Raw genomic sequence first — 27,563 nt, 5'->3', positions numbered from 1 at the left:
GAAAAGAACTGAGTTAAGCGCCCGTTTAAGGTCACTAGACCAGTGTGTAAAGCTGGATTGCTTAAGATTTTGACTAGCCATATTAGGGTATGTTGTATATCCAGTTAATGCTGGCCAGTTCGTCACATCGTTACTAAGGGGATCCCAGCGTACAGGTGTATCTACAAGTGGGAGGGCACCAAGGAACCAATTTTGGTGTTCCAAATAGGTGAGAGTTATCTCAATTAGTGCATATGATCTATATAGATTTGGTGCTGCAGGTGCAGTGTGTGTATGAAATGTATTAGTATTTCCATCCATAGCTGGATATGTGACCCTAGAATAAAAGAATTCAAAGTGGTATGCCACATCCTCTCCTGCTACAAAAATAATAGGACGATCTGCATTATGAAGTCTATGTTGTGTTAAATGTGCATAAATTGCAGGTCTGCAGTTAGCCGGAATGGCTACTGGTTGCGCAGCGATCTAAAAAACAGAAATGCATTCAAAGCAGAACACAAAGTGGATTCTTTCTAGCTTGAAAAACCAAAGAATTAGGGGTTTCCTAAGTACTGTGGAGGAGTAATCCCAAACAACGTGGACGTCTCAGTTTAAAGGTGTAAGGTTATTGTGGACATACGCAAGCACTACCTGGGTGACTCGCAAATAAGTACTAGACCAAGTGTTGGTGGTGCCATATTACAGGGATTCTGCTCAGGAACAGAACTATGATTGGGTTCATAGAACATCAGTTTGAGGGACTTGGTCACCATACCACATCCGTACCTATGGACCCGAATGTGACTAGCTTATAGTGCCTCACTTGTCCTCCTAACCTTTCCAGAGGGACAAGTGATTTGGCACAGCAGAATACAACACTCTCTGCCCTATTGGAATTGTGGTAGCAGGTCAGTTCCTTTTGTTCTCTCACTCATGCATGTCCACATTAAAATAGGAAACGAGACAAGAAGGAGGCTTACAGTATTTATTGAAACTGTTGTGCTCTAGTATGCACTATCTGGGCCACAATAAAAAAAAAATACATATACAGGTCAGTAATGTCATTAGCATGATTAAAAGACAATTTAAGACCTAAAGCCCTGCCATCTTAGCTGACAGATTTGCCTAAACCCACCCTCGCCACAGAAGCTAAGTGATTATAGAATATAGATCTCTGGGACTAGTGGTGAACCCCAAACCTTAGCATACATAGATAGTAGCTTTACATCTCAGCTGGCACATTCTCTCTATCTCCGGACCTTTGCTCTGTCTGCAAGTCTCTGCTCTGTGTGTTTGTAAAACATGTCCTGGGTTCTATGACAAAATGTGTGTTCAAAAGCAGCACCTGGGTTTCTCTTTTATGTGTAGGTGCTAGTTTCTGACCACAGAAATTACCAAAGAGCTATGTTGTTTGACCTTGTATGTGCTGCTCCGACTAAATCCCAGCAAAACAAAACCTGTGGAGTATATTTGTTAAATAACATTGAGGCACAAAAACAAGCATGTTATTTTGCAACGTGTGCAAAGCAAGTGCGGCCTACAATGTGTATAGTTAGCCTGATATAGGGAAAGCAACGATGGGCGCCATAGGGAACACATGACAGCTTGGCCTCAATACAGCTGCCAAATTCCCATGCACTCCTTTTAGGTTCCAATTCATAGACCTGCTTTGTCGATTTTTTTGGAATGCCCTCCCATTCCAGCTGAGAGCCACCTATCCCTTTTTGAGTTTAAGTTGGACCTCCTGCCCCACTTTATTATGCCCATTACTTCCAGACCCCATTAGCTCCTCGATATAAGGAAATTACATATTTGTATATACAAATACTATCCATATCATATAGTTAATACAAACCTATATTCTGGGTACCTATTTTGAGTCTGCAGTCCTAACTTTGCATTTGTGACAATTGGTGATTGTATTATTAGCATACGGGGGGGCCTGCAACATAGCTTCTGAATATTTCCCAAAAAGCTAGTCAATCTCATCTAGTAATAAGATTATTCTATAGTTGCTTAGCAGGCCATGGTCTCCCTTCTTGTGTCTAGGGACAACTACTGTTAGTTGCAAGGAGGATAACTTAAACTCCCTTTCTATAATGCTTTTAAGACAAACAACAAAGGGCCCCAGATTGGGTGATCAAAAACGAAAACATCCCCAGGGACCCAAGATGGCTTAGGCACATTCCCTTTTTTCTGTGCCACAACAACATTTGTAACTTCTTTGAGGATAATATGGGGGAGGGTATGTAAATAAATTTGTACAGATGTTTGTGGGGTTGGACACTGGCAACTGTCCCTCAACGATGGGAGACTACAGCCATATAATTAACAGAAGTAGGCAAACCGGTTGTCTGCTACATTATGACATTCAGACATTCCATCATTGCCATTCAAGTGGTTGCCTACTATGGGCCAGAATGATTGGCAGTCTTTTCTAGTTACTGCTTCCTGTAGGTTGTCCCAGATTTAAAAATAGTTTTTTCATCTTTACAGAAAGTAGATTTTCAGTTAATGAGATTGATCATGCATTAACAACCAAGAAAATTTGTAAGGAGCTGGAGTTCCTGGTTGTCATGGAAAAGAGCGATAGTCCCTTTGGTATTTATTGCATTTGGATTTCAATACGTTTGGGCAGTACATTTTCAAGAGTTTTTTAACTATTGTATTTTTTGAGCAATTTTATTTACTATTTTGCTTATCCTTCTCTGGATCAAAGCGCCTGTCACGTTTTTAAATGTAGCCTTTGGGCATGAATAATAATAATACATGGATCATCTTTACAGTTCTATACGGGTAAACAGTGGTGTTGTGGATATTAGAAAGATTACAGGAAATCTCTAAAATATGTAAAAAATATTTCAGGAATCTAGGAGGATGTTCACTGCCTTTCGAGCACATATAGCTGAATGATGTAATATGCCAGACTTCGTAGCAGGGTCAAGCCCTATCACACAATCTCTATTCATAAGGGTACTGAACAGTAGCCAGCCCATTTTTAACCCCCGGACTTGCAGTAAGGAACATGTTTGTATTGCGTTTGTGTGTTCCAAATCTTCTTCCCACCAAAGGTGTGTTGGAGGGGTGATTTGGAGCTTCTAAATGTGCATCCATAAACAAAAGTGTAATCAGTTCAATTTAATAAAACTTTATTTGATCTAGTTAAAATGACATAGATCATCAAAGTATACAGGTTTGAAAAGACAATTTAGACATCCTTTGGGAAATTTATACAAGCTAGTTAATGTAGCAATCCATGGCAACTCCGACACAGTAGACTTCAAAGTCTAGTGAGTACGTTACCTGGTCATACAGCAGTCCTTGCCCTGCCCTCTACCAGTTGATTACTAAAAACACAAAAGTCAATTAAAAAAAAATCATATACAAAATATACATTTAAAAATGATAATGATTGTGTCGGTATTATTAAAATCTCTGATCTGAATAGCATAATTAATTTTCCAGTTAACAACGAAAACTCTAATGTTGAATAGTTTGAAAACTGGCTCACTTCTCCCTTACAGAAGATGTCTTCTACGCATGCAAGCCCACAGAAAAGATGCTTCACAGAAACAGACAAAAGGGTAACAGAGCTTCTTTATAAAAAATAGTACAATTCGACATTGGTTAAAATTATATCTCCTAAAGAGAGGAAGGATATATCTGGATCTCTGGCCCTTGTAGTACTTACAGAAAAAGAAGGGACACTGTTCCAAGTCGATGAAAGAGTACTTTCTGGCTGGGAAGCCCAACATCAAGGGTATTAAATTAGTGAGAAATCTTAAGAGAATAAATCTATGATGTACATTTTTTTATGCCCTCCAGATACAAAAATTCACCTTCAGTTATGGGAGGTACCTGATGGTAGTCTCGCTACAGTTTTTGCTTGATGAGACTCCTTCCGTACGTAGTCAACTTTGGCTAAGAATAGGGACTTAAGTTTCTTTTTCGGAAATTCGGAGCAGGAGCTCGGGTTGGTATGCAACATAGTCTTAACATACACCAACCAAACCATTTTGTGTGTGTTGCTTAGTGGCAAACAATTGTTTATTATCACCTGGTTGACATACACACTATTTCTACTCCATATTGAATGCCACAACATAATCGGGGCAAGTCTTACTGTGTCCGTTATGATAGGTAGACCCAGTTCTAGATGGCAAACCTAATTAGAAAACGAGGCTGGAAGAGAGGCGAACCTTTTAAAAAAAATAATAATAATAATAATCCTCTATCGTCTGCAGGTGGTCTATTGATGCCATTCCCCACAGCCCAGCCCCATACATAGCTGCCGAAATTGTTTTTGCATTGTAGATCTTTTTTATCATCGCTAAGGGTTTAGAACCCATTTTTTTTTTACAAAAACAGGCCATTGCAACCAGAGTTCTTTTCATTGTTAGTGCCCTAGACTTTATCATGTACGCCCATGTTTGTTTGTTATCAAATGAGACTCCCAAATATGAAAAAAGTCTCTACTATTTCTAGTTTCCTTGTCCCTGTATAAAAAGATGGTAGCCTGTTCAAGGATAGGACACCTGACACCATAACAAAGGATTTGGACTAATTAATCTTTAAGTCCAGTGATGACATGTACCCCACGTAGGCATTTATTAAGCATTGAAGCGCAACTCCCGTCCTGGCTGTTAGGACTGTGATGACCATCATCTCCTTGTGTTTGCTTTGTTTGCCCTAAGTTGGCAGGGTATGCCTAGACGTGGGTCCCTTGCTCACTTTGCCATGGGTTCAGGCAAGCCTGGCTGATTAGGGCTGTTAGCCTTAAACCGGTCCCACGATGCTTGTTATTGGTCCAGGGAAGACATGGCTTGGCAGTTCGGGCTGGACTGTTCCCATGAGGCACAGGGTCAAGATTTGCATATAGCTGTGCCCAAACTGGGGTGGTGAAGTGAGCTAAAGAATGATGATGGATTCAACCCAGGTCTGTGACTGGGGATGAGTGTCTGAAAAGTTTCAGCTCTCGGTCCATCATCTCCTTGTGCTTGCTGCATTTTCTTTTGACAACTGTAATTTTGTACATATTTGTAACTTTGTGACTACTGAGAGAGTGCCTTTGGCTACGCCCAAATGTTGATTGCCTTGATTTCATGTTTGCACTGAAAGATAGTACCCATACTGCACTTTTGGCTTGTGGGAACGCTTATGCTTAATGCTGGAGGAATCAGTTAGTTATGGTGACATGTTATAAGGAAAAGTTGTTAAAAAGACAGTAGGCTTAACTTGGCGGTGGGTGAATGGATGTATGAGTGCATGGATGAGTGACCGAATGCCCGTATGATGACTTAGTGTTCCTAAATTCATCAGTGAGTGAAGAAACGCTTTCCGTTTTTGGCTACACCTATTTTCATTGCGCATCTGTCCCCAGACCTTGAGTGATAAACATTAAAAGAGCTTTCAGAGCTCAGAAAAAAGCGTATGCTCCACTCAGTAGAGCATTTGATTTGGCAGACATTATATGCTTCCATAGAAAAACGAGAGCTTGTACTGCACGTTTTGAAGTGAGCGAAAGCTTATGCTCAGTACCGCAGGACTGTTGGTTATGATGAAAAAGCCCTAATGATTTTATTAAGGTCTGAAGAAAACAGTATTCATTACATATTTATTGTGAAAATCACATATAATCAATTGTTATTTTAAATAGGAATATTACTCTGTATTAAAATCCGGAGAGAAGTATTTTATTACATAGAATTCTACAGATTGCTGTAGTATGCAAGGGTTTTTTTGTTGGTTACCCTGTCTGACAAACCGTGGGAATGATTTGCACTGTGATAATTATTGTTAGGCCCTCTAAGGAGAGATAGTGTTTGCTTTGCCAAATGTAAATTTGCATATATTTCTAATTTTATGCAGTATTTTGTTTGTAAAAACAAATATATAAATGCTGGGGCACTGGTCAGGAGGCAGCTTGCACAAGCACATTTCTCATGTTTGCGCCACCTAAAATATAACCACTTACTAACCATGAAAGTGGGAAGAGGATGTGGCCTAATGACCAAAGCTGACAACTTCGGAGCGGGAGAACCAGGTCTAAGTCTCGGCATCAGCTTAACATGCTGTGATTCTGGGCAAATCACTTAATCTCTCTGTCTCCTTTACTGGTGTTCATGAAAAGCGCCAGTGTTGATAGTTGTGATGCTTCTGAGCACTGTAAACCACTCGCTCAAATTAAGCACTGATTTTATGACTGTATGCTTGATGGTTGCCTTGTGGGAAAGCTTATCCTCAGTACAGTATCCGATAATGATGAGTAGCCAGTAAAAAAGGCTATAGGCCTCATTGCCTCACTGGAAAAAGTTATGTCAGATGGTGTAGGTCTGATCTGTTTGTTCTGGAAAGTTATGACCAAGGCAGTAGGCATGACATTTATAGTGAAAAGCATTTGTTAGTCAATAGACCTTTAGTGGTGGATTGTTATTACACCATTTTAATGGTTGTAGTCATGCATTTTGTTAGATGATATCTCACAGATTACCATAGGAGGCAAAGATTTTTGTGTTGATTTCCCTCTACCTGAGCCCCCGACTCCACCCACCCAAGTAAACCAATAGGGGGAAGAAAATGTAGGAACTGTTAACTGTAATAATTATTCTTACACCTTTTTGTATGGCATTGTATATTTTGCCAACTGCAAATGTGTTTATATTGGTAGTTTCATAATTGTATGCATAAGGGTTGTCGGTTTGTGCACACTTCATTAGGACTGTGTTGGTTATAGTGGCAAGCCAAAAGTAAAAGCTGTAGGCATTATGGTTCATTTGAAATATTTTGTCAAATACAGCATGTTTAGAAAAGTTATGACAAAGTCAATGGACCTGACATAATTATTGTGGAACATGTATGTTAAAGCTAATAGGCCTTTAAAAGTGAATTGTTACGGCACTATGTTAAAGCCTACAGACATGTATTTTGTTAATGACACCTTACAGATTACATTTGTAGGCAAGGATGTTGGTTTTTCTTAATCCTTCGATATACCTTAGGGGTAGATATTTATCACTGTAATAGTTCTTTCTAGAATCCCTTCACCAGCCCTCACATGACTAGTTGTCTGCCAGGGTCTTGCAATCGATTTTTCTTCCTTCTTTTTTTAAAAGCACATACTTGCATGTACACAGAGGGGCTTTCGGTCAGCCCTTTTATATGACTGGACTGTTCACATTCTTCTTCCACCAGTGGCGGCTGGTATTTGAAGGTGGTGGGGGGAGTAGGGAAGGAAATTTTAAACAAATCAAAATATACACTTACCCGACTACTGCCTGCCGTCGCCTCCTCCTCCTCTCGGTCGTCTTCTCTGGTTCCAGGGCAGTAAACAGGATGCCCCTGGCTCCCAGCCTTCCGATAGCCAATAACAACACTGCAATGCAGTGTTGTGATCGATCTGAGCACCGTGGATTGGCGCTCAACCAGAGAATGGGAGGCTGGGCATGTTCTCCATGCCACTGACTTCCACCAGGATGCCATGCAGCATGGGGGAATGGGTCAGCCCATTTCAGCTATTACATGTATTGCTCTGTGAGTGACTACATTTTGCCCGATCACAGGTGCACTTGTGCCTGAAAATTGGCGCATTTCATTTCCATGGTTGGTGAACCGGTCATTTAGTTTGCCATTTTCTCCTTTTATAATTCCCTTTCATTTTATTCCTTCTAATTTCTACTGTAGCTCATCATACGGTACTAACTGGCACCTTGCAGGCCATTCATTTCATCTACAGTGCGCCACATCCTGAGCTCTCACTGCCTCTAAACCAGATGACCATTATGGAATGATATTGTCCATAGTGTATCATTGTTTTACTGTTTGTAGATGGAAAGGAAGCCTTGCAAAGCCTATATGTGCCGAGTCTCCTAGCTCAGAGGAAAAATGCACCCACCCATGGAATCTGTATGTGACCTCATAGTCACAGAGTAACACATCTTCAAATAGAAATGTCATTGTTTAAAAAAAAAAAACATTTTTATTGAAAAGAAAGGCATATTACATTGGTAAGGCAATGGAAAACAAGTTGTCATTAAAAGTTCTACATTTATATGGTTCCTTATGGTGCACACATCCCAACATTTGGTTGACAATATTCATTGTGTAGTGTCAATTCTCCCCTATGATGTCCTCTCTGACTCTCGGTGGTTCACAAAATTCCCCCCTGTAAACATTCCATTGTACCCATATTTGCGTCCATTTATTCGGGTATCCTACTGGCTCTTAGATTGATTTTTCTGTCACCATACAGCAGTCCATACCCTTGGCCCAATCTACTATTTTTGGTGGATTCGGAGCCCTCCACAACCGTGTAATATATCTTTTTGCCACAATAAGCCCAAGTGTGACCCATATTCGCTCCCTGGAGTTCAAGTCCGTAGGGTCCCAAACATTCAACAATGCTAACTTAATATTACAGTGGATCTGTTGCCCCATTGCTTCCTCCATTCGGCGTACAACCCACTCCCAGTATTTTTGGATCACTGCACATTCCCAGTGGATGTGAATGAATGTTCCTTCCTGCCCACATTGTCGTACGCAGCCACCATCCAAGGTGTAACCCATGTTAACCAGCAAGGGCCCTGATAAATAGGTTCTGTGAAGAAGTTTTAATTGGACCGAAGAAAACCGGGAGGAGATGGCCACCTCATGAGGGGAAGCCACTGCCGCCCGCCACTCCTCGTCATCTAGACTTGCAACATCGTGATCCCATTTAGCTTTTAAATGGGTCAGAGGATCCGCCATATTGTTGATTAGCTTTCTATAGATAAGAGAGATGGCCTTCTCTGATCGGTCACTGTCAAGTATCCTGTCTTCAAACGGGAATGTTTCAGGGAGAGCTCTACCCGTAGGGAGAACCGCGAGCAGGGCATGCCTGATTTGAAGGTATCTAAATATTCGGACTGAGCTAGTTCGTTCTCTTGCTGCAGTCGGGTAAAGGGAACCACCTCCACTGATTTCCATAAGTCACCCACCCTGGAAATGCCTATAAAGTCCCATCTATCGAAGCCCTTGGAATGTATCAGTGTACCCAATTGTTCACAGTGCCAGAGTGGCGTGGCATGTATGAGTATACCCTCCCAGCCCAGGCGGCTACCATCCATATATTCACTGCATGTCCGGTCTGGCCGGTCAAGACAGGCATCAAAGATTGTGCTTGTAGCGCACCCTCTAAGACACCCCCCGGGAGGAGCCACCTATCCATTAGAAAGGCTGGGTCATCCTGTGGTCTATACGTGCATTGAAAATGTCATTATTGTTCATCTTAATGATATCTAAAGCATGAAGGCTACATCCTGACTGTGGAAACTTCTGGAAAAAAGGCCCTGCTATTCAGAGTCCTTGAGACTCGCTGCATGTTAACCAAATCCCTGATCAGTATGTGTCTTCCCTTCAGTATTGCTATAAGCTGACCTATCTGTATATCCTGCCGCAAAAATGTCCCTGGACATTTCAGCTTTTGGCTAAAGAAATACTATGACGTAAAAGCCCAACTTAATGCCTCCTGTTACCCTGCTTGTTGGCCTGAATCCAATTTAGCATGGTATGCCACGCTTACAAATGCTTAGAGGATGCGTGCTTAGATATGTCCAGAGCAAAATAAAAGGCTAGTCCATCACTCTGCCGATCTGCTCGAAGCAACTTGTTAGTCACTCTGAAAACCAGGCACATGAGGAGGGGCAGCATATGCTTGCAGTAACCGCTCCTTCCTCTGATTCACAACATGCAACTATCTTCTACAAGGTCCCCACCATCAGTCTCTAAAACCGGACCTTTTTAAGCACGGATCGTGGATATAAACATTTTGACCACACAAAATGCATATTCAGTACTCCCACCTATGAAATGCCTAGTTATTAAGTTTCCGTTGCTACCAATCAGTAAAGATCAATAAAATACTAAAGCTCAATACTTCTTGCTTTCCAGTGCCCGATCATTAACCTGCTATGTCTGCTTTGTGAAGTGACAGAAAGTCATTATAACCTCCACCCTTATTCTATCAGACTTCTCTCTCACACCAGCAGCTGAAGGCAATTGAATCTTGCAATGTTTCATTGCCCAAACAATAAAACATTTGTAAACGTTGACCTCTACTAAGGGGTCCTACTCTCTTCACTCGGTTTGTATTAAATTCAGGGACTGTACCCTGCGAGTTGAAAGGTAAGGTGTAGGACAATCTTGCCCTGTGCAATTTCTAAGAGCACATTAGCAAAACTGATCCACTTTCCCAAAGATTCATTCAACCTGTTGTGACATTCTGTGCTGGTTGCACTTGTTTATTTCATGTTCTGCAGAAACAGATGGAAATAGTGCCAAGATATTAATTCTTATTGAGGCAGAAATTTTGTTTGTAACTTAATTAATTATTGAAGAATACCAAACTACTGACCAGTCAAGGACAATTAGCGCAGATCTTTCAGTATTATTGGAACCTGCCAGAATTAGCAAGCCCATGTAGGGCTAGGTATTGCCAGTCATTGTGAGTACCATCTGTTCTGCTTCTTGAAAACTCTCAGGTGTTCGAGGGCATTACTCTTCGAGGTTCCTTGAGGCTAGTTTGCCTTTGCTGCCCTATTGTTCAGTACGGGTCTTATTTTTTATATTTAATTCCAATAGTACTCTTAATTCCAGTAGGCCTCCGGACGGCGAAGTGCTAAAGAGAATTAATATAGCTATCATTAAAAAACACTTAAATGTGTTCCCAGTATCCACCATGCCACATGCCCTAGAATTCTTTCATGATATGTACACGGTTTGGAACTCTCAGATCAATCCAGGATCTGGTACTTTCAGGTATGCCTTACAATACTTGGCTCAGCTCCACATGTAAGGTTTGAAAACTCTGAAAGAGTGCATACAGTACTTCCTACAACATAATGTATAGACTTTTCAGATGCCGTTTTAGAAGTCCTCAGTGATAACCTAAAATAGCTTCTTCTTTTTTTTTTTTATGGCGGACAGTACTGATTTTTAGGTCTGGGGTATGACATCGCTAACAATTTACATGGAGTTGGCTTTGGCTCTGCCACTGCCACTTTCAACCGTTCTCTTTATTCAGCCAGCCTCTTTTAGCCATTGGCTTGACATTTTGTTAACTGTGTCTTGGCCCAGCCCAGAGGAGTATTCGACTCTCACCTAATGCTTTTGCCTGTTTGGGTGTACCCCTCTGCCTCAACTCGAGTGTTGGCATTTAACTCCACTAGGTACTATTTAACAACTGTAGTCCTCTCTGTTATCCCCCTTCCATGTGTCTCTCTAATGTGATAACTCTGCATGCATTAGCAGTCAGTCAGTCAGAATATCTTTATTCGACTTAATCAAAGTCATACAAAGAAACAAAAACAATAAAACATGACATACAGAGTATACTTAAAATTCCTAGCGTCTAAAAAAGCTTCAAGCTCAGTGCATGCATTAGCAGTTTAAACCTAAATCTATTGTCTTTTCCAGTGCTTATAAAACTTGAATGTAATATTTATGTTAAACCCAAAGGGATACATTTTCAATTAGTTGTATTAATCTTGGAAATACAAAGTGTGAGGTCTGTTTTAGTCTGTTCTTAAACTGTTTGAAATATAATAGGTTTATGTGTTCCTGAGCTCTCCCGTTTAAACAATATTGTCTCTCTTTTTGGCTTTACTTTGAACATATTGATGGTTTTGTGGGAGGCCAATATCCTTTCAGTAATGATTAAGAAATTATCTCAAACGCAATCCATTAAAATTTCCAAGGTGGTTTTGAAGAGACAATTATAATAGATTATGTTATACCTTGTAAAATTTCTCACCCTCATTTTATGCAAATGAAGGTGTACGATGGTGGCGAATAAGTATGGTAATTGTATAGATACATTTGCAGTAATTGTGTACTAATATGTTCTTTATAAACATGGAATAAATTATTGACCTTTTAAAGTGAATTCACTTTTTTTTCTTTATTTTTTTCAGTGGGCCACATTGCGGATTCAGAGAGGGGTGAAAGATAAGCAAAAACATCAAGTCAATGGTAAGAATTGGGAAGTCCTATTTTTTTAATTGGGTGTTTGTGACTGTGCTGGTCAAAGTAGAATTAACATAAGAAACTTGGCTGACTGAGGATTCTATCCCTGACATTCTTGCTGCTATCCCCGCGGGCTATTATATCCTGCAACACAATCGACCAGCTGGGCAAGCCGGTGGCGGGGTGGCAGCCATCATCCGCTCCCAGCACGCCTTTACAACCTTAGATTATGCTGTGATCCCTAAAACGGAAAGCCTCATTGTCAAATTCATCTCTCCCAGGTCCTCTTTTATCGTTGTTCTTGTGTATAGACCCCCTGACCATATGCCTTCCTTTCCTCAACAGTTTGGTGACCTCATTTCCCAACTTATTATTAACCATGCTAAGGTTATCATTATTGGAGACTTTAACTACTGGCCCTCTGACCCCCGGGAAAGCCGTCTCTCGGAGGAATTTTCTGACCCCCTAAAAGGCCTGAACTGTCATCAATATATCAAAACACCCACTCATCATTCTAGACCAAGTGTGGACGGCCAATCTCGAAATTTCGCCCCCTATAGTGACTCCTTGCTCCTGGTCCGATCACTGTTTTATTTCTTTTTCCCTTAATTTGACTACTCCCAGTCGCCCCATCCCTACGACCAATTTCACCGCTCGGAACTGGAAGAGAGCCAACCTGGTGGAACTACATTCTCTACTAGCCTCTACAGTCCCCCCAACCTCCGCCTTGGTGACTCACCAGGCCTTCCTCCTTGAGCAATGGCTGTTGTCCGCCTGTAATACTGTCGCCCCTCTGAAAACTATTAAAACTATGCGCCCCCATGACGCTCAACGGTGGTTTATAGATCAATTAAAGCTGGACAAATTAGCTTTACGCCAGGCTGAGCGCCGCTGGAGGCGTAACTACGACCAACAACTCAAAACTGAGTTTGTGGACTGTCTGAAAGCCTATGAAAAATCCATTCTATTGGCCAAAACAACTTACTTTCCCCAAAAAATTCTGGAGTCTGCTTCCAAGGCAAAGGATATCTTCTCCATAGTGAATGAGCTCTCTCTGCCAGACCGTGTCACTCCTCAACCTCCACCCACACAGGCTCTGTGAGACTCACTCAATACTTTTCTCATTGACAAAATCATCACTATCAAGAACAATATCCCCCGCCTACATCCTCTTCCCCTCCTCCTTTACCTCCCAGAAATCCTTGCTGCCTGGACGTTTTTCTTCCTATCTCCCTCGGGGAGTTTCATTCGTTACTGCACAAAGTGAGCTCTGGCTCCCCCAATGATTGCTGGCCCCTCCCCCGCCCCCCAGTCCTTAAGGAAGTCTTCCTGGCCTGCCCTGACCCTCCACTGGCATTACTTAACAACTCGCTGGCAACGGGGGTGGTCCCGGACTCCTTTAAACAGGCAGTTGTGATACCAATCCTAAAAAAGACCAATGCCGACCCTACGATCTTGAGCAATTATAGACCTATCTCCCTTCTCCCCTATCTGGGGAAAATTCTGGAGACATATGTCACTCGCTGCCTGAGTGCTTTCATTGAGAGCTCGTCTTTTTTGGAGGCCCAGCAAGCCGGTTTCCGCCCACTTCACTCCACCGAGTCGGTCATTGTGGCTGTGATGGACACTCTCAGAAGGGGCGCCGACAATAACATCTCCCAAGCTCTTGTCTTGCTGGACCTGTCGGCGGCCTTTGACACGGTCGATCATGTAATTTTGATCGACCGTGTCAAAAATGCCGGCATTCGGGGCGTAGCCCTTGACTGGGTGAGATCTTTTTTGGATAAGCGTTCCCAGGCTGTGCACCTGTCTACTTTCTCTGCCTCCTATTCCCCCCTATCCTGCAGAGTCCCACAGGGCTCCGCTCTATCCCCTTTGTTATTTAATTTGTACATGCAGCCCCTAATAGCTTCCCTCCGTAAATCCGCGGCTACAATTTTTAATTACGCAGATGACTTGCAGCTAATTTTCCCTATTGACACCTCCCTTTCCTCCTGCACTAACTTCCAAACTACCATGCTTGAGATATCAGAATGGATGTACCACAGCCAGCTTAAAATAAATCCCACCAAGACCGAGCTTGTGCTGGTGGGCGGGGCAGCCAACCCATGGAACGACAGCTTTTAGCTTTTGGCCTCCCTCACTAGGGCTTCCTCCTTGCCCTGTCAACTCTGTGAAGAGTCTTGGCGTAGTCTTCTCCAGTGACCTATCTATGAGGCCCCAGATTAGTGCTGTCACGTCATCCTGCTTTTTCCACCTGCGCAGGATACGTAAAATCAGTAGATTCCTCACCAGAGATGCACTTATCCTTGTCATCATGGCCCTCGTTATGTCAAGAATTGACTATGCCAACACCCTGTATGTGGGAATTCCAGCATACAATCTTCACAGGTTGCAGTTGGTGCAAAATCAGGCAGCTCGCTTGGTCTACCATCAGCACGTTTCACCGCTGTTGCGAAGCCTGCATTGGCTCCCGGTGGCTAAGCGCTGCACTTTCAAACTTGGCTGCACAATATTCAAAGCCCTTTCTGATCTCGCTCCTGTTTTTACTTCATCTAGTCTGAAGCGATATGTTCCCTCGAGAGATCTCCGCTCTACCTCACACAACCTTTTAGTTATTCCCAAAATTAAACGCAAAAAACACGGTGGTCTCAGTTTTTCATTTTTGGCCCCCAAAACCTGGAATTCCCTTCCGTCTGCCTTCCGACACTGCCCTACCTACGTCTGCTTTCGTAGGATGTGGAAAATGTTCCTCTTCCAATCAGCATTTGAGTAATCCCCGCTCCTGCCCTCCGCATTTGTTATGAGCGCCATGAAACCGTCCGGTGACCGAGAGCGGTATACATTTTTTAACATAACATGAGTAAACTGATAAGAGTGTAAAAATATAATACTGAATTGTAATACAAGGTTCTCTGCCCATTAACCAATATTGTGATTTTGACGAGTTAAAGGGTATGCCAGCTAGCATCCCCTCCATCCACACACTTGCCTTAATCACCACAGAAAACCCTCCTTTCTCCACATGCACCAATGTTCACTGACTGATTATGAGAATCTCGCTTTATCCTCCCTCACTAGTGTTATGACGTAGATAACGTGCTGAAGTCGTTTGCTAGATGGGGTATTTAAATTTTGCACAGTTCCAGTCATCGGGAATTTGACAGCTAAACAGTGGTCCTCTATCTTACACCCTCATGCAGGCACTCGCACTCCCACACATTCTCACTCACATAGAAGCGATTTACCTGGGGGTGCAGTCCTGTAGAATGCTCTTTCTCTCTTCTACTACCTCGAAAGGTTTGCACGTTGGGTAGTGCACATTTTTCACAGCTTCACACAGATTTAACGTCCGAAGCACCCTCCACTACATTTGTGAACTGAATATGTTCTTCTTCATTGCAATAATATGATTTCTATGGAGCCGGTGCACCCACTAGAATCTAAATCAACACCTGCAGTGGCTTTTCGTGTTTGCTTTTCTATTGTGTAGCAGGATATTGCAATGAAAACATGGCTTTCTATTTCAGCGTGGTTTGCGCGAGTTGTAATGGGGACTCTTTAGCCGTTACATTTCAACAAGCAGCATCTGTGCTTTTGTATTTTGATTAATTGTTAAATTTGTGGCACACACATATTGTTGGCCAGAATGATCGCGCTGAAAGCGAACAAGCTTTTTTTCGCTTCATTTCATTGTATAATTCTCGTTGTGTTTGATGGCTTGCATCATTGTATAACAGCAAACGACTCTCCCCTGCACAGAGAGTGATGTTTAGGATGATGCTATAGTTATGTACATTTTACGTGCTTTTAAGGTTGAATTTTTGTAACACGGGTCCCTTGATGCATTTGGATGCAAATAAGTTGCGTCCATTGTCTATATAATATGTTATGCTGATTTGTATAACTCACTAATCTAGATAAAAATAGTAGTGCTGTAAACAAGAGTTGCCTTAACAGGGCCTAGAGTAAATCACTTGTCCCCTCCCTCATGTACTACACCCAGGGATATGGAGGATATGACACTCAATTTACCGCCTTACACAATAATATTGTCGAACGTACCACATCTCTCCAACCAGGCAAACGAAACGTGGGAGGCATCGAGAAATACATCTCTTTGCTGGATTGGCTGTAAAACAGGCTTAATCAAAACACTGTTCTGTGAGTTCAAGATGGTAAGAAGGTTAGGCTGGGTTGGGATAAGGGAAAAATTGTACACCGGTGACTGCATGGTCCTCACATTTAGAACGCCGAAACTGTTAAGTGAAGTCTTGCTTGTAGACTCGAGAGTGACTATGTGACCAACTGAGGAATAAATGTACTGCCACTTGGAAATTTTTACTCCGCAACAAATCAATTTTCTCATACCTCACAGCCGAGATTTACTAACCCCAATCGCCAACATCGATTTTACCACACCCACTCACAATAGATTTGAAACACTTACAACCTTAGAAGACCTAGATTGACTCATTTCCACACATAGTTATGTAGATCATAGATGGATTACTGTTAATCATCCATCTGGCCTGGAACCGACTACTAACGATCCCAGTGAATTTAAAACACTGTGTCGCAAGAGCTAGCGATGATCCATATGTTGGTCCTTGTAATGGTAGCACAGGGGCCCAGTCTGATGACCTGCTTCATGGTGCCGTAGCTGCTGATACGATTGTGCACCGTCTTGAGATGGAAGCAGATTTGATTAACCTAAACACCCCCAGCCAATCCCTCCCAAAAATCTTGTCCATCACCCACTGTTCTTAACAGCGAACCTGTTCATAATAAAAGTACTAATCAGGCTGAAAATAGATATAGCATAACCAAAATTCTATCTTGGAATGTGGCGGGCTTAATCCCCAAACTTACCAACCCCGCTTGGCTTGACTTTATAGTGCTGACTTTGACATTCTATGCATTCAAGAAGCCTGGATTGATGGCCCACTGCATATCAACAAGTTTAATTTTTTCTTTACATCGCCCGTATCATCCAGGCGTGGGAGAAAAGAGGGTGGTTTGTGCACCTATTTCTTATCAGTTTATTGTAAAAAAGTTAGACCTTCTGGCATCTAACACTTATTACCAGGTTATAAAAATTAATATTGATGCCTAGCATAGTACCATCCTATTAAACATTTATAACCATATTCCCATGTCGCATACAGAGGTAGTCTTGATGAAATTACAGAAGCAGCTGGAAAAAATACAAACGTCAACTAATACAGAACTATGTTTAATTTGGGTAAGTGATTTCAATATTGGCCCCTGTGCTCATGCTGAACGTGGTAACTGTGGCTTAATATCCGATGACGAAGCAGACCTATCTCACTTTCCGCACTCCTCCCTTGGGGATTATTTAAATCAGATTAAATACACCATGGACCTGGATTTTGTGAACGATTTATGCTCACCACCTTTGCCGTTTAATAGCACTTTTAATGGTCTCGGGTTGTCTTGTACTATAAATCACATTTTAATCTCCAACAGATACACACACAGAATACAGAATTTCGAAATTCACACTGTTGTGTTCCGTAAGCACTACCCCATTAGTGTTACCATGGATTTACTGGTTAATGTTTTATTGGGGTACGCTCGGCCATGCCTGAACACGACATAGTCATAAACCGAACCAATGGCTATACCATTAAATGGAAGGGGGTAGACTCTCTGAAGCTAACTAAGTCAATATTAAGTTGTTGTAAAAAAGATTTTGCTGTCTGCCTTGACGAGACTGCCGCGGACCCTGATATTCTTCATTCTTTTCAAAACATCACACAGGCCACACAAAACAACCTGTTATTTGACCCAAAAGAATGCTACAGTGCTAAGACAAAGGCAAGGGGATCCCAGAACACTGTTAGTGCGCAATAGATATAGCTTAGTATAAAAATAGAAAGCACATACGATCAACTTGAGGCCATTGTTATTTAATCACAATGCACCAAAACACAAAGTATTGTACAAACCATGCATGTTGTCATTCTAACAATTGGTAGTGCCTACTAAGCTAGATCTATTGCGCACTAACAGTGCTCTGGGACCCCTTCCCTTTATACTGACAAACACCCAGGTCCCAGCGAAACTTATTGGGTTTACCCTCTCTTTGTAATGGACATTGCTAAGACAGGTTGGTTTGATTCCAAATGTAGCAAAGCTCATGCTGTCTTGAAAGCTGCCCTATGTAAGTCCCCGAGAGACCAGGAAGTCATAAGAAGGGCGAGAGCAGCGTATAAAACATCACTTAAAGAATGCAAAGAGGAAATAAGAACGGAACTGTGGCTGTCACTTAAGAAATCTTCAGAGCTAAAAGTTACTAAAAGCTTCTTGCAGGCTGTGAATGCCCTGTTCTTGGCCCTAAAAATACCCCCAGTATTAAAATCACAATCCAGGAGGACCAATGGGTAACCCACTTTTCCAGGTTAAGTTATGACAACGTAGATCTAATTCAGTGTGTGGAGCCTAGTACCAGACACACGAGTAATCTCCCAATCGAAATTGATTTTAATGTGGACGAGTTGATTTTGGCTAACGAGAGCGTCGAGGAAAAGCCCCTGGACCCAATAGTGTCCCGGTGGACTTGTATAAATGTTGTCCTCCGCTATGTGGCCTATTAATTACTATGGTCTTAAAAGCATGTTGCACACAGGGTTTCACCCCAACCTGGACAGAGTCCACACTTGTCCCTATTTTTAAAAAAGCGATCGCAATTATCCAGCCTGCTACAGACCTATTTCACTTCTGGACTCCGTCATGAAAGTGGCCGGGCGTGTCTTATTGAATAGACTACAGATATGGTCGGAGGACAGGGGTGTTCTCTCAGAGCTATAGTATGGTTTCCGTCATGGGCTTGGTACCATAGAGCAGGGCCGAAATGTAAGCCTTCTATGGGGTAAATGTACACTGGCTAAGCAGGGGAGTCTCTTCCTGTGCTTCGTCGATTTAAGTTCAGCCTTTGACTGTGTTAACCATCTGAAACTTTGGAGCATTTTAGAGTCCATGGGGGTGGAAGTGCCACTGATTAACTTTTTTAAACAGTCCTACTTAGATGCCCAGGCAAGCGTCTGTAATGGGTTAGCAGGGGAACGCAGTCGCAATTTCCCTGTCAGGAAGCGGGTAAGGCAGGGCTGTGTATTGGCCCCCCTCCTCTTCACCTTATACATAAATAGTCTGGGTGCCACACTGTCGAGGGAAGGTCAGATATTACCCAGCATTGGTAGGCGGTAAATTGGAGCATTGTTATATGCAGATGACGCTGTTTGCAGAAAACTGTTTCGAGTTTTGTGTCTTTTATGTCTATTTTTCCTACCTGGGTATCGTGTTTGAAAAGAGGGGCTCATGGAGCAAAGCCATCAACACCAAAAAATTATTGTTTACAAAAGCTATAGGAGACCTAATAAATTTCTCCAGGAAACTAGTTAAGCACCCTATTGATGATCTGTTGACAATCTACAAAGTTAAATGTATTCCTGTAGCTATGTATGGAGCAGGCATCTGAGGTTTTGCAAACACAGCGTCACTACAGCTGGTTGGGAATAGGTTTTTAAAATATCTTTTGTAAGCCCCGAACAGCACAGCCACGTATATTTGCCATGCCGAGTTGGGTCTGCCATATTTATCTGACCTAATTAAAATCCAGCCAGTTTTACTCTGGCACAAGGTTTGGACCAGTACTACGACTAGGCTTGATCAGGACGTGATTAATGATTGCCAGAAGCTGCAACGGGCACTTTGCATCCCTTGGCTTGCGTTCGTTAAAATTTTTATGAACGACTTAGGCCATTCTGAGTATTATGCCAACCCTGATAGTCTGTCCTGTGTTACCAGGAAGGAATTAAAGTTGTCTATACCACCTGGAGACGAATAGATTGTCCACTAATGTTGTGAAATCGACTGTCAGAGAACACCAACTACTCCTGACACAACCAGGGCCACAACCTTATTTATCTATAACAGCAGGTAATTATGATAGGCTGCTGTTGACGCGCCTACGCTTAGTCAACTTTCACAACAGGGTGACGTTCCCTTAGATAAATGACTGGTCACGTACCTTATGCCAATGTCCATGTGACGATACCTTGGCTCAGTCTACAATCCATGTCTTTTTTTGCAAATTTAAACCCTTATTGGGAAAAGATGGATCCTGCCCATTTTAAAATGGCAAGACTTGAGACAATGTTTGCTTGCTTTTATTAAGTTACAATTTCTCGATGAAGTGATGTTCATTAATCACATAGCCAAATTCTTGTAAGGGGTGGTCAGATCCAGAATGAGCATGCAGGGTAATGCTTTATCGTAATTGTATATGAACTTGTTGTGCGTTCTGATTGCCCTCATGTTTTGTTATAAGTTCTTTTTAAATTGTATTTAACATGTTTTTTATTGGATTTTTCAATTTAATATTTATGTACTGCCGTAATGTTATCTTCTTTTAAATGTACTGTGCTTTTATGATTTGACATTTTTAAATCGAATAAAGCGTAATTTGATTGATTGAACACACTAATCACCTGAGAGGTTATCCAGGCACTTGGGAAAGGTGTGCAGGCGTGTGGTCGCAAGGTGCTTCTATGAAGAGGCAGGTTTTCATCTTCTAGCGGAGCACAGTAAGTGAGGCTGAAGCCCTGATGTGTTGAGGGAGGTTGTTCCATGTTTTGGGTGTGATGCAGAAGAATGAGAACTCCAGTTTTTCTTTTGCGGATGCCGGCATGTGTGAGAGTGAGACAGAGCATAGGTGTTTGGTGTGTTGGTAAAAGTGTATGCAGCTTTTCAGGTATTCGGGTCCTGTGTTGTTTAGTACTTTGATGTGTGCCTGAGAAGTTTGAATTGGCTGTTTTGTGAATGGGGTGCCATTAAAGCTTTCTGAGGTGTGGTGGGATGTGGTTGCGGCACGGGGGGGTTGAGTAAGTGTCTTGAAGCTGCATTATGGATAGTCTGGAGTCTGTGTAGGCGTTGTCTGCAGATTCTTGCGTGGAGAGTTTTGTCATATTCCAGCCTGATGGTGATAAGTGCTTGTGTGACGGTCCGTCAGGTGTTCTGAGGCAACCATTTGAAGATCTTTTTCAGCATGTGTTCTATGTGGAAGAAGGAGGTGCACACTGAATTGACTTGAACCGTCATGTTGTGCTTGTCATGTAGGATGATTCCTAGATTTCTTGCGTGGTCTGTTTGTGGGTCCTAGTTAGGATGGCCACCAGGTGGAATCCCATGGGGAGGTCTTGTTGTTGACTAAGACCAGTATTTCATTTTCCCATAGTTGGGCTTAAGCAGTTGGTTCACATTCAGTTTGCTACCATAGTCATGCAGTTGATGAAGTTGGCCCTGGTAGTGTTTGTCTTGTTCATCAGGGACAGGATGAGTTTGGTGTCATTGGGGTAGTGGATCACAGTAATGTTGTGATCAGGTGATGTTGGCAAGCAGTGTCATGTATATGTTGAAAGAGTGGGCCTGAGAAACTATCCTTGTGGGACACAGCATATCAGTTTCTTGGTCTCTGTTGTGACTGGTGGCAGCCTTTGGGTTCTTCCCATGAGGAAGCAACAGATCCATTTTAGAGCGGATATTTGTATCCCTATCTCGTGGAGTCGTCTGCTGAATGTGTTGTAGGGGACAGTGTTGACGGCCGCGGAGAGGTCGTTGAGGACCTCTGTTTCTCCTCGGTCCAGTATGTTTCGTATGCCGTCTGTGATAAGTGCTGTGGTTCTCTCTGAATCCTGAATGTGTGTTGTCTAGGAAATAGTGAAGTTCGGTGTGGGTTGTGAGTTACTTGTTAATGACTTTCTCAGTTACTTTGACTGGATAGAGGAGAGGGGTTGTAAGTTGCTCAGTTGATTCCGATGAGCTGTGGGCTTCTTGGGAAGGGCTTTGTTTTCTGCAAGTTTCCATTCATCCGGGAAAGTCGCGGACGTGATGGGGGTGTTGATAATCAGTTCATCTGCGCCAGAAGTTGCAGTGCATGCACGATTCAGCTATTTTTTTTTTAAGCGTTATGTTGATGTGGGTTGGTTATAAACATACTTTTGCTTGCTCTTCTGTACCTATTTTAAGAAGTGTTTTTGAGACTTAACTTTCTTAATTGAGTCTAAAATCAAAAACCTCTATTAGCGGTGAAAATTGTTTCTTTTTTCTACATTTTTCACTCTTCTCTCTGTCAATTGTATATACTACAGCCAAGAAAGTTTGTGGTTGGGTTAGTTTAGCTTAAGAGCAGCCAAATGCATCAATGGAGCACAACACTGATGGCTAGTAGGTGAAAGTTAAAATCCTGCGACAAAGTGATGACCACATACACAGTAGCGGCAAACAACACTAGTGGCAACAGAAGTGTGTAATCTTTTACCCTTGCTCTGTATTTCATACTGACAAAAATATTTCTGCAATGAGGAGTCCACGTGATTTTGAGGTTGCCTTCAACTACTGTATGGTCTTTTTCACTAAGTGAAATGTTCTGTCATATAACTGTACTTATTTTTTAGGAAGAATCGGTTGCTAGCTGATAAACGTAACACAAATATGCATTTAGGGTTGGGAAACAGCCTTTACAACGAGGTTTTAACCACGTTGTGCCTTAATTACACATTTTTTATTACGCATATTTTTACCACATATGTTTTTACATTGCATGCCTTTACCATGCATTGACGGTTAGTTGCGGGGCTCTCCCCCCACAAATACATTATGTGTGTATGTATGTATGTATGTATGTGCGTGTGTGTGTGTGTGTGTGTGTGTGTGTGTATATATATATATATATATATGTGTGTGTGTGTGTGTGTGTGTGTGTGTGTGTGTGTATATATATATATATATATATATATATATATATATATATATATATATATTACCTACTGGCGGTCGCCAGTAGGTAGTTATAGTTAGGATAATTTTCAATGTTAAATCTCAACATTCTATTTTGAATAACTTTGGCGCCGGTTGACGAATCTGCCTGAAATTTTCAGGAAAATGGTCTCATGGCGGTCCGGTCCTTCCCTGAAAGTTTGGGGGGGATTCGTCAAGCGGGGGCCGAGATAAAAGGGGGGTCCCAAAACGCGTTTTCCCCATGTTAATTTCCATAGGGCGGTCGATTTCACTTTTAGCCCGAACGGCTGAATGGATTTCCACCAAACTTGGCAAAATTGTAGGGACTGGTAGCCCGATGTGCCTTTGCTATGTCTCAAGATATGTGCTCCAGTGGATTTTGAGTAATTAAGGTTCAAAAAAATATATATATCTATAGCAGCGCTCCGGTAAGCGCACCGGTACGCGCACCGGGCGCGTCACGCGACTTGCGCGGAGAAAGCTGATTGGCTCTGGGGTGTCTGTAAACATTCTAAACAGTCCGGAGCGGCCGCCATCTTGTGTCTCGGTAGGATCGAGACACAAGAGGTGGCCAAAACAAAGGGGGAAATGACCATAAGGGGGCAGAGTAGACCCCCCTTGACCCCCTAGGTTTGATGTGGGGGCCATAAAAGGGCCCCACGGGGCAAAAAAAAAAAAAAAAAAATTTTGGATTTTCGCGGGGTGAGCGCCCGGTACGCGCACCGGTAAGCGTACCGGGGAGTGTACCATGGGGAAAAAGAATGACAGTTTTAAAAGTAGCTGTTTAGAAAAAAAAATGTTTAGTTGTTTTTTTTATATATACACATACATATATATAAATGCATATGCACATATATATATGCATATATGTCTATATGTGTGCGTGTAGAGAGAGGTAGAGAGGTAGAGGTGTAGAGGTAGAGAGGTAGAGAGGTAGAGAGTAGAGAGTGAGTAATAGAGAGTAGAGAGTGAGTAGTAGAGAGTAGTAGAGAGCAGTAGAGAGAGTAGCAGAGTGAGTAGTAGAGAGTAGTAGAGTGAATAGTAGAGTGAGTAGTAGAGAGTAGTAGAGAGTGAGTAGTAGAGACTGAGTAGTAGAGAGTAGTAGAGAGTAAGTAGTAGAGTGAGTAGTAGAGAGCAGTAGAGAGTGAGTAGTAGAGAGTGGGAGAGAGTAAGTAGTAGAGAGTAGTGGAGAATATTCCAAAGTTTGGCACAGCACCACTTTCACAATGAGTCCAATCAAATCATATCACTTAGAGTACTTATTGAAGCGCTGAATCTTGGTGTATATTCAAATGCTTTTATTTTCCTTAAGTTTATGTACCACAGCCAGCCGAAACGTTTCGTTCTGTACAACAGAACTTCTTCAGGGCGTTCTTATTTCCTTCAAGTTATGTCGGTATCCCGTTGTCATATAACTAGATATTTCTTCCAAATGTTAGACGAGACATAAGTATATTCTTATTAAAAGTGACTAGGTATCAATTTTACCCACACAATTCGGGCAGACTTGAGTAATTTATAGCATCCTCAAAGTCAGTCTTTCAAAAATTCCAAAGTATAGGACATGATAATCCAAATCCAAATGTTTCTCAAGAAAAGTCATTTACAATCGTTCGGAATATCGGTGTTTGGGCAGATATGATCCAGGGACCCCCAGTATGCAAGGGGAATTAGTCCCCCCTCTGCAAAGGCGCCAGTGGCCTGCATTGCAGAGAGGTGTAACAAGGGTGTGGCCTCATTACACTTCTCTGCAATGCAGCTCCCTCGTGCATACTGGAGGCTCCTGGTGGACTAGTTGACCCCAGGGACCCCCAGTATGCAAGGGGAATTAGTTCCCCCTCTGCAAACGCGGCAGTGGGCTGCGTTGCAGAGAGGTGTAACAAGGGGCATAGTCTCATTACACCTCTGCAATGCAGCCCCAGGCGCATACTGGAGGTTCCAGGTGGGCTAATAGGCCCCCAGGGGCCCCCAGTATGCAAGGGGAATTAGTTTCCCCTCTTCAAACATGCACGGGGGCTGCGTTGCAGAGAGGTGTAAAAAGGGTTGTGGCTTCATTACACCTCTCTGCAATGCAGTCCCCTGGCGCATACTGGAGATTCCTGGTGGGCTTTCAGGTCTTATATAGTTAGGAATTAGCATTAAAAAAACCTTTGAAATTCACTGAAAAAACCACAGGTTTCACACCAGTTATAGTTAGGAATTAGCATTTAAAAAACCTTTGAAATTCACTGAAAAAACCATAGGTTTCACACCAGTTATAGTTAGGAATTAGCATTTAAAAAACCTATTAAATTCACTGACAAAACCAGTTATAGTTAGCTGGAAATTTTACTGATATAAAACCAATGAAATTCCACGTTATAGTTAGTTGGACTCACTATAACTTGCGCGTGCAATGCACTGCTGATGACGTCACATATTACATCACTCATGACATGGTCAGTGACATCACTCATGACATCACTGATGACACCATCCTTGTGACATAGTGACAGACCTCCTTTCAGTGTAATGTAACCCTTGAAACACATATTCAAAAATAGAAACTGAAATTTAAAAAAAAATGGAGATACCCATATCAGTTACAACAAGCAATTCAGTAATTCCACCATCTATATGCACATCCAGTCATTCACCAACAGTTCTATATAGTCACTCATACATATACTCACTTATCATATGAAGTGATACACCTATACATCCTGTTACACACCGACAGTCATCCAAAAGTTACTCACACACATACTCACACGTGCAAATAAACTATTGAACATCCATTTATTTGAATATAGAGTTATACACACACTTCCACCTTACTTGTATTGAAAATTACACATATTTATTCTCTTAAACAATCACTTATAGAAACACATACTTATTTAAACAGGAACTCTTACAATCTCTTACTCTCACATATACTCACTTATATACATCAATATTCACATATACTAGATTAAAACATATGTAGTTACTGATAAAGACACTAGTGAGACAGTCATTCACTCACTAACAAACACATATACACACTCATCCATCCATACAGTCCTGCACATATGCTGTCTTCAAAACACATACAAACAGCGAGTCAGTCACTCATGCATCTATGTGCTAAGTAATACCCCCACCAAACCATATAGACACTCATACTGATACTAAGAGAAACATCTAATAACCCATATACATACGCATGTAGCTACTTACCAACACATGTAGCCACTTATAAACAAAGTGAAACAATAATATATATATTTAAATATTTAAACATTACTCACTAATATTTATTTTTCAGAAAGACACATATTCACTGGATGGTGTCATCAGTGATGTCATGAGTGATGTCACTGACCATGTCATGAGTGATGTAATATGTGACGTCATCAGCAGTGCATTGCACGCGCAAGTTATAGTGAGTCCAACTAACTATAACGTGGAATTTCATTGGTTTTATATCAGTAAAATTTCCAGCTAACTATAACTGGTTTTGTCAGTGAATTTAATAGGTTTTTTAAATGCTAATTCCTAACTATAACTGGTGTGAAACCTATGGTTTTTTCAGTGAATATATATATAAACAAATTGCGGTAGTGGCATACGTTGTAAAAACACATGCATTGTTAAAAAATGTGGGGGTAAAAAATGCATGCTCAAGGCATGCGATATTCTTTCTTGCGTTGTTCGGTCGTATAACCTTTTAGGGTTAGGTGTGTGCTATTTTGCAAAGGTATTCCTCCTGTAAACTTTGCAAATATTTTTCTAAATGTATGCATGCTGAGCGAAATTCTCTGAAGAGTGATGTTTAGATAAATGTTCGGAGGGGGGAATTTAGCAATACCAACTTTCTGTTTGATTACTTGCCCTTAAACTCAATTGTAGCTGATAAATTTAGCAATAAAGTTGGGAAAGTGTTAATTTAATTTCAATATGCAAGAAGAAATGTAATCTGGAAATGCGATAAATGGTTTATGTTCTGTAATTTGTTTTGGGATGAGTTGTTGCTGGTCACACTAATAGTTATTTCCCTGCTTTTAAGAACCTCCACTGGCTGCCTACAATCCTCTCTGAGACCAATGTGTGTACGTTCTAGTTATTGCTGATTGAACCAGATGCAAGGCAGTGATCCAATACATCAATATTCAGTCGCATTTGGCTGGGAGATTACCTCTGTAGAGTAGTTCATGCTCCGGTGGCATGGCAAGATTTCAAGATTCCTTTACAATGATCATGTTTTTTAATGTCACTGCAGACCAGGCTTTTCCTCCTGAATCTGGTACTTGCATTTGGAGCGGTGTGTGCCAGCCTAACCATTCAGGCATTTCCCAGATCCCTTAAAACACAAATGACCTCCATATTAGCCGAAATCGCCAAAGTTTCACATATTCCAGGCACATTCTTAAGCTTTTAATATTTCTCTATATGTATAGCTTGTGGACCTGTTTTAGCACGATAGATAAAAATATGCGATGCATTTCAAAGAAGAATATTTAAGTATCATCATGGACGAACATTATGTGCTCTTCCCAATTGGTTACCTTTGTATAATCATGTTTTCGTTTTTTATAATATGAAAGGACATTTTCTTTTCTCTGCTAATTTAATAAAAACAAAAGATGATGAATAAATAATAATAAAATGGTTGTATCCGTGATTCGGTTTTAAGTTTTACATGATGAACAGCCCTTTAGAGCTTTTGATAGCTTCCAAAAAAGCACTAATATAGGTCTGGAAGGAGCCTCTTTCAGTGATTTTTTTTGTTGTTGTCTTCTTTC

At 41.6% G+C, this 27,563-nt stretch overlaps 1 protein-coding gene across 1 annotated transcript in view; it reads left to right on the top strand.

Moving 5' to 3' along the window:
• Positions 1-27,563, top strand: part of GPAT3 (glycerol-3-phosphate acyltransferase 3) — a 546,683-nt gene that overhangs the window by 44,388 nt on the left and 474,732 nt on the right. The window contains exon 2 of the mRNA XM_086961865.1: positions 11,925-11,982. Coding sequence (XP_086817991.1) covers positions 11,925-11,982 — 58 coding nt within the window. The remainder of the gene's footprint in view (positions 1-11,924; positions 11,983-27,563) is intronic.

Source organism: Lissotriton vulgaris, chromosome 3_1 (assembly GCF_964263255.1).
Source record: "Lissotriton vulgaris chromosome 3_1, aLisVul1.2, whole genome shotgun sequence".
Taxonomy (NCBI): Eukaryota; Metazoa; Chordata; class Amphibia; order Caudata; family Salamandridae; genus Lissotriton; species Lissotriton vulgaris.
Note: the sequence above shows the minus strand (reverse complement) of the source record. Positions and strands in the feature narration are given on the sequence as shown.